At 43.9% G+C, this 20,391-nt stretch overlaps 2 protein-coding genes across 2 annotated transcripts; one reads left to right on the top strand and one right to left on the bottom strand.

Annotated features, from left to right (window-relative positions):
- Position 1: 1 nt before the first annotated feature.
- Positions 2-7,457, bottom strand: ptcd3 (pentatricopeptide repeat domain 3). Its single transcript, XM_024428913.2, has 24 exons — positions 7,339-7,457; positions 7,066-7,118; positions 6,903-6,942; positions 6,768-6,813; positions 6,608-6,676; positions 6,407-6,511; positions 6,194-6,317; positions 5,944-6,047; positions 5,317-5,396; positions 5,129-5,216; positions 4,978-5,038; positions 4,782-4,864; positions 4,514-4,658; positions 4,358-4,408; positions 2,654-2,743; positions 2,507-2,535; positions 2,311-2,417; positions 2,111-2,189; positions 1,927-2,017; positions 1,027-1,112; positions 770-918; positions 635-676; positions 389-547; positions 2-303 (listed from the first exon to the last, which is right to left on the bottom strand). The coding sequence occupies exons 1-24, from the start codon at positions 7,425-7,427 to the stop codon at positions 258-260; spliced, it is 2,016 nt and encodes a 671-aa protein (XP_024284681.1). The 5' UTR covers positions 7,428-7,457; the 3' UTR covers positions 2-257.
- Positions 7,458-7,503: 46 nt separating this feature from the next.
- On the top strand, positions 7,504-18,699 carry polr1a (RNA polymerase I subunit A). Its single transcript, XM_024428907.2, has 32 exons — positions 7,504-7,865; positions 8,112-8,316; positions 8,484-8,633; positions 8,814-8,921; positions 9,007-9,092; positions 9,188-9,288; positions 9,426-9,615; positions 9,775-9,928; positions 10,555-10,728; positions 10,870-10,992; positions 11,088-11,315; positions 11,537-11,791; positions 11,914-12,105; positions 12,197-12,346; positions 12,523-12,706; positions 12,905-12,987; positions 13,097-13,255; positions 13,631-13,729; positions 13,850-14,002; positions 14,094-14,176; positions 14,343-14,508; positions 14,674-14,892; positions 15,076-15,290; positions 15,706-15,873; positions 15,981-16,116; positions 16,286-16,443; positions 16,696-16,825; positions 17,000-17,380; positions 17,579-17,779; positions 17,889-18,006; positions 18,115-18,279; positions 18,427-18,699. The coding sequence occupies exons 1-32, from the start codon at positions 7,789-7,791 to the stop codon at positions 18,525-18,527; spliced, it is 5,112 nt and encodes a 1,703-aa protein (XP_024284675.1). The 5' UTR covers positions 7,504-7,788; the 3' UTR covers positions 18,528-18,699.
- The last annotated feature ends 1,692 nt before the right edge of the window (positions 18,700-20,391 follow it).

The raw sequence follows: 20,391 nt of genomic DNA, 5'->3' as shown, positions 1-20,391 counted from the left end.
GTGAGTTGGTACATATTTATTAATCTGTGGTCTGTTGTACACTTAATCACAATTTTCACACTTTAGCTAATGGCTTAGCTTCAAAATCACAGTCTCTGCATTTACAATGAATTAATTGTAGTACTGGTGTTGGCTACAAATGTTACTGTTCAATTCATATTTTGCATTTCAACCTCTGTGGCCATTCAGAATGGTATTGATGTCAGAGGTTTGGCTCAACTGTAGATTAAGTCCTGGATTCTGTATTAGACTTCACATCACTCGCTGACTTCAGTTGAGACCTCCAGCTCGGACAGAATAGTCCTACATGGGAAAGGGAACAAGGGCGTAAGACATCTGGTGCCAAAAAGAGTTGCTAACACATGAAAAATAGACTACGTAGTCATACTTCTGTTCTTCAGAGAGCTCAAACGCCTGCAGTACCCTCTCCGCCAGTTTGGGGGTGCTGGGGAGACAGAAGCTAGCTGAAATCTGTACCAGCTCCATGGCGTGCTGAGGGTCGTTGCTGCTCTTGATGCTGGCCAGGAACTCCTCCATCAGCTCCTCACTAAAAGATTACAGTTAATAGATGGGTCAGAACTAGGGTGCCTAGATAGTATTCACTTAATGTAAACACTATGTAAAATAGACTTACGATGGAACTCTGTTTTTGGTCTTGAAGAGCTTCAACATATCCCTAGATTTAAAAGAAGGATTAAAATACTGAATGTTTCATGTCAATTGGCTCCAACTTAAGTACCATGTGGCTTCTGTGTCCAGGTCTACTCACCATGCCTGCTGCTTCTTCTGGGCTGCCAGTAGGACAGAGGTTATGTTGGTCATGGCAGTGGCTGTCCACTCCAGAGCCATCCTGGCTCCTTGCCCCTGCTCATACAGGCTCTTAACATCCAGCGCACACACTGCAAAAGACTCCTGGATCTGCATGAATCCCAATAGATCAGTCAGAATGTAGAATAGATGACTATTTACAGTAAAAATAAATGGTAGTTTATTTTCTAGCTAGGTGTCTGTCTCTCCATGCCTCACCTCAGGACTGTGCTTGTCCCTGGCCATGAGTGACAGCAGCTCATCCACTAAATCGGACTTGTTGTCATGCCCCATCCGTCGGATGTCTGGAGTGGGGGGGAAACCAAAGTAGAGGTTGATTCCAAACTGCTTTGTCAGACAATCCACATGTTGGTTATTGTTTTGTATTTTTCATTCCTCTACTATAAACATGTTTCCATCCACAGTATTTGAGTGAAGTCATATCGTATATTTTTAATCACGACAGCAACAAGTTTTGGCGTAATTTAATGAATGCAGACAATTGTGGTCTTTCTCAGTTCAAATTAATTATGCAAGAAATGCCAGTGGAAACAGCTTTGTGCAAATATTGATAGAATAACATATCTAAGTAAATTTGGAGGCACACGATGACATGGTGTGTTGTCCTCCCACTACGACTCGGGAAACCATGCAGTTTATTAGGCTACAGATGAAGTAAATGATGAACTTCACAGGGTGGTGAAAGTGCAGTGTGATCTTGATGCTCCTTTCCAAAAAATATTGAGGGTCCTATTCTGGTGACATGATGCTTGACTGCCGTTTGAGAAATGTAAATAATCTCATGTAGACCAGCCTACCCGCACTATTAACGAGCCGTTGGGTAGAGTGCATTTGCTATGTAACGCAACAGTGGTGACAAAAGTATTGGTAGAGTTGATCATGCGATTGAAAGATGTTGAACTTTTATTCGGTACGTGAAAATGTATATTTTGTTTGCTCTACGTTATCACAAACAGATTGTTAGTCCATTTGGTGGAAACATACCACGGGTGAGAAAATGTTCTTTATGCAGATTCTGGAAAATTTGCATGAAAATCTGTTACCAATTGGATGGAAACCTAGTTAATGAATCAGGCAGTACATTTACTTCCAACCCACCTTTCCATATCTGTGGGATCATGTCCAATCTGTTATCAGTGTCCAGTGCCTGGAGCAGATCTCTCATTCCTTGTGGATTGGGGTAATAGAGCTATGGACCAAAAAAGTTCAGAACATTAGTCTTAGAATGCATGTGAGAGTATGAATAAAATGTACATGTCAATGTTGCCATGTCAGTGCTTACAGAAGGAATCAGTTCTTTGTACCACTTCAGCACCACATCTATGTGTTCCATCATGCAGAGCAGGTTGAACATTCTGCCACTGAACAAACAACAAGAGGTCAGAGGTGACAGTGTATTGGCGCAAAACCACCAGAAATAAGGTGAAGAAATGCTACTCTCCGATGTGGATTTGCAAGCCTTTTTTTAGAAGGTTTACTCACTAATAGATACTCTGTTGGAAGGAATCTCCCAGCATCCTCCAGTTCTCTCCCACACTGAGCAGGTCATGCACCTTGTATGCTGCCTCAATGTCCTTGGTATCCAGACACTGGGAACAGAGACATCAGGTCTTAAACAGTCACCACAAACATACTGAAATATTCAAAAACATATATAGATGTATTCTAGACTACTTACAATTCTCATGGCACTGGAGAAAAAGTTTACTGGGAGGGAAAATAAAGTCAAAGCTACATTCAAAATGGCATGAATCACTTTGTCAATTAAGTTATTGATATATGGACCTCTACTATCAGCCTTTAGATCGAAATGCTACAGGCATACCATCATCTGGATCCTGAGCAACGAATGTCCTTCCTGCCACCTCAGTCATCACTTCCTGTAGGATATCAGTCTGCCCTTGGGAAGGAGACGCTAGACAGGACCGAGAGAAAAAGACAATAACAGAAACATGGAACCACTCTCCCCTAACATACCACCTCAAACCAATCAAGAAACTGTTTAATAGAAATCAAGACAAAATATCTACAATACCTACTTATTCAAGGATTTTCTTTATACTATTTCTACATTCTAGAATAATAGTGAAGACATCAAAACTATGAAATAACACATATGGACTCATGTGTTAAACAAATCCAAATATATTTTATATGAGATTATTCAAAATATCCACCCTTGCCATGATGACAGCTTTGCATCTTGGCATTCTCTCAACCAGCTTCATGAGGTAGTCACCGGGAATGCATTTCAATTAACAGGTGTGCATTGTTAAAAGTTAATTTGAGGAATTTCTTTCCTTCTTAATGCATTTGAGCCAATCAGTTGTGTTGTGACAAGGTAGGGGTGGTATACAGAAGATAGCCCTACTTGGTAAAATATCAAGTCCATATTATGGCAAGAACAGCTCAAATAAGTCAATCAATATGGACATTTCAAGAACTTTGAAAGTTTCTTCAAGTGCAGTCGCAAAAACCATCAAGCGCTATGACGAAACTGGCTCTCATGAGGACCGCCACAAGAAAGGAAGACCCTGAGTTACCTCTGTTGCAGAGGATAAGTTCATTAGAGTTTCCAGCCTCAGAAATGGCCAATTAATTGCACCTCTGATTGCAGCCCTAATAAATGCTTCACAGAGTTCAAGTAACAGACCCATCAACATCAACTGTTCAGGGGAGACTGCGTGAATCAGGCCTTCATGGTCGAATTGCTGCAAAGAAACTACTGTAAAAGACTTGCTTAGGCAAAAAAGCATGAGCAATGGACATAAGACTGGTGGAAATCTATAATGTGGTCTGATGAATCCAAATCTGAGATTTTTGGTTCCAACCGCTGTGTCTTTGTGAGACGCAGAGTAGGTGATCGGATGATCTCTGCATGTGTGGTTCCCACCGTGAAGCATTGAGGAAGTGGTGTGATGGTGCTTTGCTGGTGACACTGTCTGTGATTTATTCAGAATTCAAGGCACATTTAACCAGCATAGCTACCCCAGTATTCTGCAGCGATACACCATCCCATCTGGTTTGCACTTAGTGGGACTATCATTTGTTTTTCAACAGGATAATGACTCAAAACACACCTCCAGGCTGTGTAAGGGCTATATGACCAAGAAGGAGACGGATGGAGTGCTGCATCCGATGACCCGGCCTCCACAATCACCTGACGACAACCCAATTGAGATGATTAGGGATGAGTTGGATCACAGAGAGAAGGAAAAGCAACCAACAAGTGCTCAGCATGTGTGGGAACTCCTTCAAGGCTGTTGGAAAAGCATTCCTCATGAAGCTGGTTGAGAGAATGCCAAGTGTGCAAAGCTGTCATCAAGGCAAAGGGTGGCTACTTTGAAGAATCTAAAATATGTTTTGATTTGTTTAATACTTTTGTGGTTACGACATGATTCCATATGTGTTATTTCATAGTTGTGATGTCTTCACTATTATTCTACAATGTAGAAAATAGTAAAAAAATAAAGAAAAACCCTTGAATGGATAGGTGTCCAAACTTTTGACTGGTACTGTAGGTATTCACCTGCTTTGTAGAAAATGCCCAGAACATGGTCAAAAGAAGCCAAACTGGGTGCTAAAAGAAAATAAATCATCTGTTAGGACACTGCTATAAGTCACATATACTGACATTCATTTCCTTCAGGAGTGTTACTGGTCAGTGATGCATTTTCCTACTCACCAATGCCCATAGCCTTCATCTCACTGAGCGTGTGCAGAGACTGAGCCCTGGCTAAGGAGCCACAGCGACGAAGGGCCTTCAGCAAAGCATTAAACGTCAGCAGATTGGGCTTCACCTTCTGCTCATTCATCTGATTTAGTAAGTCCTAAGAACCCAGGAAGGAGAAGAAGAAAAAAAAGGAGAAAGATATGAGATTGACATAAAAACAGGGCAGTCCTTAGACAACAGGAAAAGGTCCAACAGTGTAAGTTGCTTCCTATACACTTACAACAATCAGGTCCCATTTCTCAGTGTACCTCTCCCGGACTTCTGGTGCCGCAGAGATCAGAGCATTGAAGGTGTGGACATCCGCTGGAGGTGGTAACAACAAGAAATGTTCCAATTCACACACCAAGTATTATCATCTGTTCGCATGGACAATAAAGTTGTATTGTTTGGCATGTTGTCTTTGTAAATATACTCACCAGTCAGTCTGTTGTTCAGCATGTCTGTGTATGTATTGAATGCCTTCACATGAGCTCCATACTGGGGATTTAATACACACATGTAATCAGAAACACCTTAGAAACAAACCGACTCTACAGAAAACATTGTCTAATTCAACATCTGACGCACCTTCACCATGCCTCTGATCAAAGCAGAGTATGCTCGTGTGTCACGTTCTGGAAGAAGGTTAAAGATCCTCTCTGCATTGTTGTTCTCCCTGCATGACGGGGTGATACGTTTATAGGATAGTACATGTCAACTTAAGGCATTACTTGCATCGTTTTCTCTCTAAACGTAACGCCACTCAAACAACTCACCTCCAAACTATCCTCACTAAGTCGGAGGCTCTCCGCAGCCTCCCTTTCCTCCTCCTGCCCTCCTCCTGCACCTCCTGAGCCTGAGGGAAAACCAACAGAGGTCCAGAGGTAAACACTGAGCTGTGACAGAAGAACTAGCTATAAAGTATAAACAACGGTGCCTCCCGAGTGGCACAGTGGTCTAAGGCTGTGCCACTAGAGATTCTGGGTTCGAGTCCAGGCTCTGTCGCAGCCGGCTGCGACCAGGAGACCAATGGGGCGGTGCACGATTGGCCCAGCGTCGTCCAGGTTAGGCCGGCAGGGATGTCCTTGTCCCATCCAGCACTAGCAACTCCTGTGGCAAACCGGGCGCAGTGCATACTGACACGGTCGCCAGGTTTTTACTCCGACACATTGGTGCGGCTGGCTTCCGGGTTAAGTGGGCATTGTTTCAAGAAGCAGTGCGGCTTGGTTGGGTTTTGTTTTGGAGGACGCACGGCTCTCGACCTTCGCCTCTGCCGAGTCCGTACGGGAGTTGCAGCGACGAGACAAGACTAACTACCAATTGGATACCACAAAATTGTGGAGAAAAAGGAAAAAAAATAAAATAAGTATAAACAAGTAGAGGCCACATAAATAATGTCCTACCACATCTTCTGCCTCTGGCTTGTCATCTTGCACAGGGTCACGATCTCCATAGAGACAAATAAGGTCCAGCAGGTCATTAGAAGCATCAGGAGACACGGTGGTGCCTGCATAGAGAGAACGGGCAGACACTTGCCAAACAAACATTTCTAAGGAGGAGGACAGCCTTATTGAACCCCCCCTAATACACCCCCAATGTCAATTGTACTCTGTAAATAATACATGACAATTAATAGAAATGTGGGTGACTTACCCGTCTGTAGCAGCTGATCATACATGTCTACTGCAGCCTTCACCTTCCTCAGCATGATGCGCTCCAGCAGCGCTGCCTCACTCACTTCCTCAATACACAGCTCCATGGTCTCTGGCATTAAGCACTGTAGGACAGACACACAGCAGTCTCAATTACCTATCTATCATCGTGCAGCTTTCCCAATTCAAAATAACACACTAGAATCAATCTTACTGGAATATGTGGTTCAGCAAAGTCTTTCTGGAAGAACTTTGGGTTTTTGTTGACAATATGGTTAGCTGCCATTCTGCCAGACTCCTGGGAGAGGGAGTATAATTTCTGTAGAGGACAAAAAAACAGAAGACAAAAAAACATCAGTGCAAACTGGCTAAAAAGAAGCAGCACAGTTCCAAAAAACTCCTGTCCATTACTTACAAACTCTGCAGACGTCCTTGGAGTAAGATAAGGATCATCCTGGAACATGTAATGTGGTGCAGTGGGGTCCTGAAAATGATGATTGTGCATTGTTTAGGCTATCATGGCCTACTACTACTTCTGTCAAAATATACATGGAAATGCAATGCAGACTTCTTACCCTGTTGACGGTGGATGCAAGAGCCTGCAGCACAGCCCATTTGCTCCTGTCAGAGCAAGAATGGTTATTATTCGTCACAATATCAAATTGGTAACTCGGTCTTGAGTGATTTCAAATAAATTGAATACAACATACCACGTTTTCTTTTTGGGAATGACAATTGCCTCTGCAGACTCTGTAATATATTTAGAAAAAGAAGGATTCTACAATTAACACCATCTATGAAGTACACTATCCTGGTCTGGCTCTTTATGCTTGAGATACTTTACTGGGTGCCATTCATTGGATTTAAATGTACCTCTTTCAGTTGATGCATTTTGTTGACAAACGACTACACTCCATCCAAAGTTCCTGAAATTAATGATGCATTAATCAATCATATCAACACATTTAGAATTAGGTTCATGAAAATAGTTCGGTTGTGCATTGACAGCAAGCTAGCAGTTACTTATGTGACCTCATGTCAGTGACAAAGCAAATTATAATGATCTGTCTTGTCAGTCACTGGAACAAACACACAACCAATACATTAACAGCTGTCACTGCAATGCCAGCGTAAAGTAAAACTTACCTCCGAAAACAGAATTGTTCAAAATTACTTAGAAGAAAGCGACCATTCTTGTAAATGTAATGCCCTACGTATTTACCGGGGGCCGCCATTTTGGAAACAACCCCGGAGGCTCATGGTAAGGAATTACGATTTAACTGTTCATAGGGGGGAGCTGCAGTAACACCCACCAACGGATAGTATTATGTGATTGATTAGGTAGCTTTGGTTATGGTGAATGACACAATACATATTTTGTAATGACTCATATCAATTAACCGGTTATGTATTCACATGTTCAGTTGAATGATAATACGTGCTTTCTTTTCACCCCTATCTCTTAATGGTACCGTCCATGAAGAGGAATGTCCCACGTGTTGGAGAATTGTAACTTCGTAGCGCATGTGGATTTTACACAGTTCAAGTAAGAAACGCATACATTCATAGAAACAATTTACTTGGAATTTCTAAAGTATGCTTTTTGGGAAAGAAGTACCATGGAGGCGGCTGGAGGGAATGACATTTGGAATGTACACTGCAGAAGAAATAAGGTAAGAATACAAGTTGTTATGAGTGCATATGCTCTGAAGCCATAATAACATGCCCCTGCATGACTTTTGCGTTTGTATTGGAGTGTGTTGGACTAGCTAACTATAGTTAATAACTGGTTAGTGTTCACTGTTCTTGGACTGTCCGTTTGTGGTACTGCTACTATGGATATTATGCTACTAGTTAACTGATAAAATATTGCATTCAGTCATGTAGCGATATCATGTCATGTTCCCATTTCTCCACAGAAAGTTGAGTGTCAAGAACATAACCAACTTCAGATTCCTGGATAATGTTGGTAATGTTGCCCCCAATGGCCTCTATGACCTGTCATTGGGCCCAGCTGATTCCAAAGAGGTGTGCTCCACCTGTATGCAAGACTTCAACAACTGCCCTGGGCACCTTGGGCACATTGAGCTACCCTTACCTGTATACAACCCACTCTTCTTTGATGTAAGTGAACAACATTGAACACGCTTATCCCAGTAGTTATTACAAGTACATGGCCTGTTCCCAGATAAACTGCTACACGATCCAAAACACAGTCGATAGGCTACAAGTTACAGTGTGGTAGTCTTCTTTTAAAGTAATACCCTCTCCCACTTCTACTCTGGCACCAGAAACTGTACCTGCTGATCCGAGGGTCATGTCTGAACTGCCACATGCTGTCCTGCCCCAGAGCAGCGATCCATCTCCTGCTGAACCAGCTGAAGCTGCTGGATGTGGGAGCTCTACAGGAGGTCTATGAGCTGGAGCATGTGCTGAACCAGGTGAGCATCACACAGACAGGAGTGGTAATATTCAAAAATAATGATATCTCTGAAATCACACTCCTGTTTCTGGTAATGTATGCATGTCTTTTGATTTGATAGTGTTTGATTCATAAAATTCATCTAAGTTCTGAGTTTTAATCACTCACACAACTGGTTTTGACCCTATCTCTGTTGCAGTTCCTGGAAGGCAATGCCCAAGCTTCTGGGGTTGAGATCCAGGTGGTGTTAGAGGACTACTGTGCTCATGTCAACAAACGGAAGACAGGCGACGATCACAGCTCACCAGTAAGAGCTGATTGTGAATGTGTCATAGAAACTGAACATCACAATTCAGGCCAATGTGATGAAATGTAATGTTTTGTGTTCTCAGATCAAGCATATCTGTGAGAAGAAGAACAAGCTTATAACACTCTTCTGGAGGGTCCAAATGAACTCCAGGAAATGCCCTCACTGCAAGTAAGTATATACCATTCTGACCAATTACCATTTATTTCATAGCAATTCTGTCCCCTGTGTGAAGTTTCACACTGATTTTTACTATTCCCAAATAGGAGTGGCCGATCACAAGTGCGCAGGGAGCACAACAGCAAACTGATTGTCACCTTGCCTGCGGCTATGTATAAAGATGGTGCCATCAAGGGACCCGATGAAGGTAATGCATTCCATTCAGTCTTCTGCTTCAAGATTGGTAATACGGTAGAGGACTAAAAGATGTTGACATTTCTGCAACTCTGTTGTCCTGAATTGGAAAGTTTGAATGAGTGCCCTTGGTCTCTTCTCCTTTTTCAGAAGATGGGATGGCTGGAAAACGTGGATACTTGACCCCTAGCACGGCACGGGATCACATCGCCAAACTTTGGGATAAAGAAGGTTTCTTCCTGAAGTGCTTGTTCTCTGGACTGGAGGAGTTGGAGAGCTCACCCAGTGGCTTTTACCCTGACCTTTTCTTCCTGGAGCTTATGGTGGTCCCTCCATGCAGGTGAGGAATCTCTCAGAGAACAGCCTTACAATTTGTGGGTTTGTTTTGAATGTAGTTGTTTGCTTCTGTTAGTTATGGTGTCTGGAATTGCATCACAAAAACCTCCTAGTTGTGAAGCTTTCCAGTAACTTATGAGAGTAACCCTCTTGTTTTCCCCAGGTATCGGCCCATTAACCGTCTGGGAGACCAGATGTTCACTAACGGCCAGACGGTTAACATGCAGGCAGTGATGAAGGACAGTGGCGTTATCCAGAAGCTCCTAGCACTTCTAGCTGGAGAGAAGCTGAAGGAAAAGGAGTTGCAGCTGGAGGAGGTATGTGAACTGATGGAGTGGGGTCGCATTTGCTCTTTAAACATTATTTTGAGGGAATGAAAAGGTCAAAGGTGACACACTTGATTTTCCATGTATGTCTATAAATTAACCTTTTATTAGTTCGTCATCTCGTACTGTATTTTGATTCTCTTTTACCTCGCTAAGTCTTAAGGAAAAAAACATACAGAACATTTGGGAAAAACAACAAAAGCAAAGTCAAATCAAATTTTTATTTGTCACATACACATGGTTAGCAGATGTTAATGCGAGTGTAGCGAAATGCTTGTGCTTCTAGTTCTGACAATGCAGTAATAACCAACGAGTAATCTAACCTAACAATTTCACAACAGCTACCTTATACACACAAGTATAAAGGGATGAAGAATATGTACATAAAGACATGAATAAGTGATGGTACAGAACAGCATAGGCAAGATACAGTAGATGGTATCGAGTACAGTATATACATAAGAGATGAGTAATGTAGGGTATGTAAACATTATATTAAGTCAAGACACAAACACGGCTCCACATACCTAGAAATATATATCTGGGTCTTTTGCATGAAATAAAGTTAACCAATTGTGTGCAAAGTGTTGCCATTCCTCTGTACTCTAAATTTAAAGGTACAGGAAGCCGACCCCTCTCAGACAGACCAGGCCTTCCTGGCAGGGATCCCCGGTGCCACACTCACAGATAAACTCTACAACACCTGGATTCGGCTCCAGAGTCACGTCAATATAGTCTTTGACAGTGACATGGACAAACTGATGACGGAGAAGTACCCTGGCATTCGTCAGGTATGTTTTCCCATGGAAATCTCTTGCCACCTGCTCTATAAATGCAGCCTTTTAGCCAAAGGGAGTGAAAAATGTCAGTATACTTTCATCTTCCAACCCATACATTTTTTTTGTTCATGCTGTCCCTGTTTTCTCTTTCAGATCTTAGAGAAGAAGGATGGTTTGTTCAGGAAGCACATGATGGGCAAACGTGTGGACTATGCAGCACGCTCTGTTATTTGTCCTGACATGTACATTGGGACCAATGAGATTGGGGTACCCATGGTAAGAGTCATTGCCTTTGCCTGCATTCTGCATGTCCATTGATAGTTGGAGCGTTGTGTGAGCTCGCATGATAAACTCCATCTGTTTTGCTACAGGTGTTTGCCACCAAGCTGACTTACCCCCAACCTGTGACGCCTTGGAATGTTAAGGAGCTGAGGCAGGCAGTTCTGAACGGGCCCAATGTTCACCCTGGGGCCTCCATGGTCATTAACGAGGACGGGTCCCGCACCATCCTGAGCAGTACTAACCTCACCCAGAGAGAGGCCATCGCCAAGCAGCTCCTCACACCCTGCACCGGGCAGCACATGATGCCCATGAAGATAGTAAGGCCAATCTTTCTAACACCACTTACACCAGCCGTTTCCTCTCCCTATCTAATGGTTCCTTGATTCCTTATTAACCTTGATTCCTTAATTCATTTTTTATTGTAATCTCATATACTTTCCCACTAGTTATATCATCTTTAATGAAGCAACATTTTAATCTTCCATTTCATCTTTCTATTATATTTGCCATCTATTGAGCAATGTTCATATTCTCATAGGTGAATCGTCACATCAAGAATGGCGACGTCCTGCTCCTCAACCGGCAGCCAACACTGCATCGGCCGTCCATCCAGGCTCACTGCGCCCGCATCCTGCCAGGGGAGAAAGTGTTAAGGCTTCACTACGCTAACTGTAAGGCCTACAACGCTGACTTTGATGGGGATGAGATGAATGCCCATTTCCCTCAGAGTGAACTGGGCAGGGCTGAGGCCTACACACTTGTCAGCACTGACCAGCAGTACCTTGTGCCCAAGGTGAATGCTCATTGCTCAGCCTTACTAAATGTATTATTTTTTTTGCTAGATAAGCTATTGTTTTCTCACCCTCAACACCTACTGTTGCTATACAGCCTCACTGCCTTGTCTATGTCCCCCAGGATGGGAAGCCTCTGGCAGGTCTGATCCAGGATCACATGGTATCAGGCACTAGGATGACTATCCGCGGCTGCTTCTTCTCCCGTGACCAGTACACTGAGCTGGTCTACCGAGGTCTGACCGACAAGGTCGGCAGAGTCAAGCTGCTGCCGCCCGCCATACTCAAACCATTCCCTCTCTGGACTGGGAAACAGGTGCAGAAGGACCTACCCATGGGTTGAGAGGTTTAGTAGGTCATAATTCATAATTGTACAGGTAATAACACAGGTGTCCTTTGTCATTCAGGTGGTGTCTACACTACTGATGAACGTCATCCCAGGAAACCACATCCCTCTGAACCTGACTGGGAAGGCCAAGATCCCCAGTAAGGCCTGGATCAAGGAGTCTCCACGCTGTGTTCCTGGCTACAAGCCTGAAACCATGTGTGACTCCCAGGTCAGACTGTTCACTAAAAGTACTACTCAACTTACCAATGTTGCACATGTACCCACCTTGATTTGATTTATTTTATTATTAGTGTCATGGTTTGTATTAGCTGTATGTTAAAACATTTTTTAAAAACTTTGTGCAATAGTCCTAGACTTTGCCATTAACTGTGTCTGATCCTGCAGGTGATCTTCCGTCAGGGAGAGTTGCTGGTGGGGGTGTTGGACAAGGCCCACTATGGCAGCTCAGCATACGGCCTGGTCCACTGCTGCTACGAGCTATATGGAGGAGAGACCAGCGGTAAACTCCTCAGCTGCCTGGCTCGCCTCTTCACTGCCTACCTCCAGCTGTACCGGGGGTTCACTATGGGTAAGGCATGGGCTTCATCCCAACTTCAACCTTATTCCCTATATAGCCCACTACTTTTGACAAACGTAGTGCCCAATATAGGGAATAGGGTGCTATTTGGGACATACTAACAGGTGTTCTAGATCTATCTGAACAGACTCATGGATCCATCACAAGGCTCTCTCAAAATTGAAGAGTTATTTATTGAATGCATTTCAGGTGTGGAGGATATCTTGGTGAAACGAGGAGCCAACAGACAGAGAAAGCAGATCATAAAAGAGTCTGTCACATGTGGGACTAAGGTAAAGATGCCAGTATCAATCAGTTGATCCACGTTTCAGGAACAAATAAACAAATTTAATGACCTGCATTAGTGTGGCAGTAACAGTTGTTTGCTCTGGTGTAACCCAGGCCTTGCAGGCAGCCTTTAACCTGCCTGACACCGTGGACGAGAGTGAGGCTAGGGGCCGCTGGCAGGACGCCCACCTCAACCCAGACCAGAGAGACTTCAACATGGTGGACCTCAAGTTTAAGGAGGTGGCCAATCAGGTCAACAACGACATCAACAAGGTGAGCTACATGGGAGTTTGCATTGTTTGATTTGCTCATCCTTCAGTTTTGTGAAGAGGTTACCATCAGATGGTAGTCATCATCTGTTTGCGTGTGAATGTCAGGCTATCACTGTAAAGAAGAATATATTCCTTAGTGGTCCTCTGTAGCACGGTTGGTAGAGCATGGTTCTTCCAATGCCAGGATAGTGGATTCGATTCCCGAGGCCACCCATACGTAAAAAATGTATGCACACATCACTATAAGTCGCTTTGGATTAAAGTTTCTGCATATATTTCTAATGGACTTTGATAGGAAAGTTGATAGGAGTTCCTGGTAGCAGAAAACACTGTTAACTGCTGTACGGTTTTGACTGATGCTATTTTCTCCTGCCAGGTGGTCATGCCCCTGGGTCTCCACTGCAGCTTCCCTGAGAACAACCTCCAGCTGATGGTGCAGTCTGGGGCTAAAGGCTCCACTGTCAATACCATGCAGGTACTCCTTTAAGGAACCAAGCAGACATCGAACCATTAAGACACACAACCGATATGCATTTTGTCTCTGTGTACCAATCGCAACTTGATGAGTACGTTTTTTATTTTTTTATTTTTTTAGATCTCCTGTCTGCTGGGTCAGATTGAGCTGGAGGGTCGACGTCCTCCCCTGATGCCTTCTGGGAAATCTCTGCCATGCTTCCAGCCGTATGAAAGTTCGCCCCGCTCTGGAGGTTTTGTGTCTGGCAGGTTCCTGACAGGAATCAAGCCCCCGGTACATGACTTCTCTCTGCCCCAAGTTGTGTGTTTTTATTGTTCCACTTCATAATTGAAGGTTTCTGAATGTTCATGATTCATTGTTGCAGGAGTTTTTCTTCCATTGCATGGCTGGCCGGGAGGGTCTGGTAGATACAGCTGTTAAGACCAGTCGATCAGGGTACCTTCAGAGGTGAGTTGGCATTACAGAAGTCTGAATGTTTTTACAGAAGTGTGAATGTCTACGTCCCAAATGGCACCCTATTCCCTATATAGTACACAGCTTTCGACCAGAGTCCTGTGGGATTCACACAATATTTACATTTCCCCCTTTCTGAACGGACTCATTGTGGTTCCAGATGTGTGATCAAACACCTGGAGGGCCTGGTGGTTCAGTATGACCTGACTGTGAGGGACAGTGATGGCAGCGTGGTCCAGTTTCTCTATGGAGAGGATGGCCTGGACGTCCCCAAGACACAGTTCCTCCAGCCAAGGCAGTTTCCCTTCATACAGGACAACTATGAGGTAGGATTTGCCCCTGCTCTAGTCAACTGATCCTGTTTTCTAAAGTGTTTATTGAGACGTGCTTTCAGTCTTTATTTCAAGACCGTGCATGGCAAACATTGCATCCATTCTTTTTTTAAAGATTACTTTTTGCAGCACCCATTTAGAATTTCCTGTTACTCACAGGTCATCAGAAAGTCCAAGTGCTTGGATGAGGTCCTGGCCAAACTGGACCCTCAGGCTGCCACCAACCATTTCAAAGCCATCAGGAAGTGGAAAGCCAAGAGGGAGCATCTTTCTCCCAGGGAGGGGGCCTTCCTGCTCTTCTCCCAGAAGAAACTGAAGAAGGCAGAGCGCCAGGCTCTAGAGAACCTGGCCAATGGCAGGGATACTGCCACTCTGAAGGTAATGTGTTGTCCCACTGCTGCAACCCCGCAATGTTATCAGATGAAATATCCCTCTACAACTACATACCAGTTTTTTGGGATGTATTATTTGTCGTTCTACTTTTTCAATGTATCATATCAAACTCTGGTAGTTTGCTGTTTTGTTAAACATTCTAATATGTTACCTTCCCATGTTTCTTAGTTGGTGGATAGATGGAGTTCTCTAGACCAGGACAGCAGATCTAAGTACCTGAAGAAGACTTCACACTGTCCTGAGCCCTGCCTGAGCCTGTTCAGGCCTGACATCTCATTTGGGTCAGTGTCAGAGACGTTTGAAAGCATTGTGGAGTCCTATCTAAAGGACATCCAAGTCAAGCAGTTACCTGAGGGAAGCTCGAAGAACCTTGATGCACAAAGGTGAGATTTCAATCCAGATCGTCTATATTGCATATAGTATTTACCTAAATGGACATTTACGTAAATGGACATTTTAGAGGGGCGGCAGGTAGCCTGGTGGTTAGAGAGTTGGGCCAGTAACCGAAAGGTTGCTAGATCGAATCCCTGAGCTGACAAGGTAAAAATGTGTCGTTCTGCTCCTGAACAAGGCAGTTAACCCACTGTTCTTAGGCCATCACTGTGAATAAGAATTTGTTCTTAACTGACTTGCTAAGTTAAAAAAAGGTAAAATAAAGAATACGTCTTCTAAAAATGACAAACTTTAGGTGTAGAAACTAAGATTGCGCTGTTGTACATAATTTTAGAAGCCATTGTAGCTACTGTATTTTTTACTGAGTGCTTAGGTTATGTCATGGTCTCAACACTGTCTATGCAGACTAAAGCATCTGCTGCAGCTGAAGTGGCAGCGAGCCCTGTGTGACCCAGGGGAGGCGGTGGGTCTGCTGGCTGCTCAGAGCATCGGCGAGCCCTCCACCCAGATGACCCTCAACACTTTCCATTTTGCCGGCAGGGGGGAGATGAACGTTACCCTCGGTATCCCAAGGTACAGTATGGTCTCCACTGGAATATAACGGTGCAATGACTCTTTGCCGGAATAGAATGTACAAACTCTGGACATTAGTGGCTGAATATTTTCTCCGTCACCCACAGGCTTAGAGAAATATTGATGATTGCCAGTTCCAGCATCAAGACGCCGATGATGAGTATTCCTGTGTTAAACAGTAAAAAAGCCATCAAGCGGGTGAAGACACTAAGGAAGAAGCTGACTCGCGTGTGTCTAGCTGAGGTTATTATATTGGCTCTATCTACTTACTGTTTATGAACCATTACATCCTAAAGTAATTCAATCGTTACTACCACAGAAATATAATACATTTTTCTATGGTTATCACTCCATTCTTGTGTTTCAATGAATTGTGAGTGAGAGTCATTATTCTGTCCATTGTTGTTCAAAGGTGTTGCACAAAGTGGATGTCCTGGAGACACTCCGGGTGAAGAACAAACAACAGAAGGACCGCGTCTTCAAGATCATCTTCCGCTTTCTTTCCCCAGAGCGCTACCAGGAAGACAAGATGCTGACTCCCCATCAGATCCTCCACTACATGGAGAACAGGTGAGCTATTATAACCAGCGCTGGGCCCACACATTCTCTTGCCAACACAACCTGTGTGTGTGTGTGTGTGTGTGTGTGTGTGTGTGTGTGTGTGTGTGTGTGTGTGTGTGTGTGTGTGTGTGTGTGTGTGTGTGTGTGTGTGTGTGTGTGAGAGAGTGAGAATCAGATCACGGTTACTAGTCTGACAAATGTACTTCTGTGTTGTCGGTCTGAACCAATGTAAGGCATTCTTTGCTACCTTGTCTTTTCCAGATTCTTCCGCCTACTACTGGAGGCCATTAAGAAGCGCAATACCAAGCTGGCCTCTATCAACGCAGTGGAAACACGCAAGGCTACAGTACGAGATAATGACCAGGATGTAGGGGACTCCTCAGCTAGACAGGTGTGTTAAACAAGCATGGACTTTTCCCTATTCATCTGTTCCTTTCAGCCATAACTTTACATTTGTCTTTAAAGCCTGGAGTTAATCATTACCAAAGTGACCATTGTTCTTAAATGTAGAATTATGCTACTTTTGCCCCAATCTTAATTTGTGTAAGTCATTTCTTTGTTGTAGGAGAGTGGAGAAGGGGATGGGGAGGAGGAGAGCATGATTGTGGACGATGTGGGGAATGAGGGAGACGCTGACGCCTCGGATGCGAAAAGGAGAGAGAATCAGGAGGAAGAAGTGGATTATGAGAGTGAGGAGGGAGAGGATGCTGAGGGAGAGGACCTGGTGGAGGAAAAAGAGGAGCCGGCAGAGGAGAACTCTGAAGAGGTGCCTGTTGAGGTGCCCGGTGACCTGGCCACTGAAGAGCCTGGTGGTGCTGGGGCAAGGAAGAGGTTGAAGCAGAAAAGCACACACACACAGGACAGCATGAGGGTCAACACTGTGCTGGAAACTAGTTCCAGCATCGAGGACTATTCCTATGACAGCCAGCAGGGTCTCTGGTGTGAGGTATGTACCCCCAGTCTGTGCCCTTCTGTCTGATTTTGGAATATTACTTTCTGGGTTTAAGATACTAAAATACTTATTTCAGCCAATGGTTGCCTCATTGATGGTCCGCATTGTTTCTCACAAAACCAAGTACTTGACTTGAATATAAATGTTTTGAATGTGGATTGAGTGGAGTTTTTGCATTTCTCTGTTTGTCAGGTTACGCTCATCCTGCCTGTCAGCAAGGTGCACTTTGACCTGACTTCTCTGGTGGTGGCCGTGGCCCAAAATGCAGTGGTGATGGAGACTAAGGGCATCACCAGATGTCTGCTCAGTGAGGTCACTAAGAAAGATGGCTCCAAGGAGCTGGAGCTCAAAACTGAGGGCATCAACATGCACGAGCTGTTTAACCACAGTGAAGTAAATCCACAAACTTTCACATGTATAGAGTACTTGTACAGTAAAAACATAATTTCTTAATGTGGGTATCTTTGTTTATACATTCTATGCTATGCTGTTTTAATCTCAGATTCTTGATGTGAATCGGCTGTACTCCAATGAGGTCCACGCCATGGCAAACACGTACGGCATTGAGGTGGCCCTGAGAGTCATTGAGAAGGAAATTAAAGATGTCTTCGCTGTCTACGGTACAAACAGGCTCACAACTTCTTTAGCTATCTACTCATTTCCCAACAACAGGTTCTGGAGAGCTGTGTGATCTCCTCTCTGTCTCTCTGCTCTCCTTTCCTTTGCAGGTATTGAGGTGGACCCCAGGCATTTATCCTTGGTGGCAGACTACATGTGTTTTGAGGGCGTGTACAAACCTCTCAACCGCTTCGCCATTCAGTCCAACTCCTCTCCACTGCAACAGATGACCTTCGAGACGAGCTACAAGTTCCTGAAGCAGGCCACTATGTTGGGTAGGCATTATTACACAAAACATCTGTAGGCTGTACACATAATACAACAGGAGACGTAATGCATCATAAAATAAATAGAGCAATACATGGTCTGCCCCTCATCAGTTGTTGGTTTAACGAGGTGCCTGATCTTTGCTCTCTCAACAGGCTCCCATGATAAGTTGGTCTCTCCCTCAGCTTGCTTAGTGGTGGGTAAGGTTGTAAAAGGAGGGACTGGGATCTTTGATCTGAAGCAGCCATTGCAATAAATGTTGTTTAATGCATCAGGTACCCATAGCCTCCATGTCTAGATATTTCAAAGGAAGGAAGTGAACGCACCAGTTCACTGCAAGTGCCATTGTTATGACAATGAGGAAAGGGACCGTTTTTTTATTTGTTGTATGTTGTCTTGTATTTGACTATTAAATATGTATTGAAGTGGTTATTGTATGGCCTCTTTATTTGAATACATTTGAATAACACGGTCTGTTTGGGTGTGGAGTCAAAATAGCTTTGGTTTCTAAGGCTAAAGGAAGACCAATGCATGCCATGTAGTATCCATACCAGAAGCAGCTGTTGATATTGGAACCTATTTGTATGAATTGTATTTAGCAGTCACTCTGGTGGGCCAAATAAAGATAAAAGATTATATATTTTTTTAACCAGGTAGGCAAGTTGAGAACAAGTTCTAATTTGCAACTGCGACATGGCCAAGATAAAGCATAGCAGTTTGACACACAAAACAACAGTTACACATGGAATAAACAAAACATAGTCAATAACACAGTAGGGGAAAAAGTCTATATACAGTGAGTGCAAATGAGGTAAGATAAGGGAGTTAAGGCAATAAATAGGCCATGGTGGTGAAGTAATTACACTATAGCAATTAAACACTGGAATGGTAGATGTGCAGAAATGAATGTGCAAGTAGAGATACTTGGGTGCAAAGGAGCAAAATATATAAATACAGTATGGGGATGAGGATGTTGGATGGGCTGTTTACAGATTGGCTATGTACAGGTGAAGTGATCTGTGAGCTGCTCAGACAGCTGGTGCTTAAAGCTAGTGAGGGAGATATGAGTCTCCAGCTTCTGTGATTTTTGCAGTTCGTTCCAGTCATTGGCAGCAGAGAACTGGAAGGAAAGGCGGCTAAGTTAGGCTTTGGGGGTGACCAGTGAGCTGAGATGAGGCTCGGCTTTACCTAGCAGAGCCAGTGGGTTTGGCGACGAGTATGAAGCAAGGGCCAGCCAACGAGAGCATATAGGTCGCAGTGGTGGGTAGTATATGGGGCTTTGGTGACAAAACGGATGGCACTGTGATAGACTGCATCCATTTTGTTGAGTAGAGTGTTGGAGGCTATTTTATAAATGACATCGTCGAAGTCGAGGATCGGTAGGGGATGGTCAGTTTTACGAGGGTATGTTTGGCAGCATGAGGGAAGGATGCTTTGTTGTGAAATAGGAAGCCGATTCTAGATTTAATTTTGGATTGGAGATGCTTAATGTGAGTCTGGAAGGAGAGTTTACAGTCTAACCAGACAGCTAGGTATTTGTAGCCTTCCAGAGTAGTGATGCTGGACGAGGGGGCAGGTGCGGGCAGTGGTTGGTTGAAGAGCATGCATTTAGTTTTTCTTGCATTTAAGTGCAGTTGGAGGCCACGGAAGGAGAGTTGTAGTGTCCAAAGAAGGGACAGTGTCCAAAGAAGGGCCTGAAGTATACAGAATGGTGTAGTCTGTGTAGAGGTGGATCAGAGAATCGCCAGCAGAAAGAGCGACATCATTGATGTATACAGAGAAGAGTCTGCCCGAGAATTGAACCCTGTGGCACCACCATAGAGACTGCCAGAGGACAACAGGCCCGGACAATAGGCCCTCCGATTTGACACACTGAACTCTATCTGAGAAGTAGTTGGTGAACCAAGCGAGGCAATCATTTGAGAAACCAAGGCTGTTGAATCTGCCAATAAGAATGTGGTGATTGACAGAGTCGAGAGCCTTGGCCAGGTCGATGAATACGGCTGCACAGTAATGTCTCTTATCGATGGCGGTGATTATATAATTTCACACCTTGAGCGTGGCTGAGGTTATTAAAATGTATTATTAGGTTATTATTATGGCTGTGGCTATTATATGTA

The sequence above is a fragment of the Oncorhynchus tshawytscha genome, linkage group LG08, assembly GCF_018296145.1.
Source record: "Oncorhynchus tshawytscha isolate Ot180627B linkage group LG08, Otsh_v2.0, whole genome shotgun sequence".
Lineage (NCBI taxonomy): Eukaryota > Metazoa > Chordata > Actinopteri > Salmoniformes > Salmonidae > Oncorhynchus > Oncorhynchus tshawytscha.
This window is presented reverse-complemented; position numbering and strand designations above follow the sequence as displayed.

Bases quoted from the DNA above. Each gene is read 5' to 3' on its own strand.
- ptcd3 (XM_024428913.2), bottom strand. From the start codon at position 7,427: ATGGCGGCCCCCGGTAAATACGTAGGGCATTACATTTACAAGAATGGT. The intron at 7,119-7,338 runs GTAAGTTTTACT...CATTAATTTCAG, and splicing joins GAACAATTCTGTTTTCGGAG to GAACTTTGGATGGAGTGTAG. The intron at 2,018-2,110 runs GTAAGCACTGAC...TTTGGTCCATAG, and splicing joins ACAAAGAACTGATTCCTTCT to CTCTATTACCCCAATCCACA.
- polr1a (XM_024428907.2), top strand. From the start codon at position 7,789: ATGCTTTTTGGGAAAGAAGTACCATGGAGGCGGCTGGAGGGAATGACA. The intron at 8,634-8,813 runs GTGAGCATCACA...TCTCTGTTGCAG, and splicing joins TGGAGCATGTGCTGAACCAG to TTCCTGGAAGGCAATGCCCA. The intron at 11,792-11,913 runs GTGAATGCTCAT...TATGTCCCCCAG, and splicing joins AGCAGTACCTTGTGCCCAAG to GATGGGAAGCCTCTGGCAGG.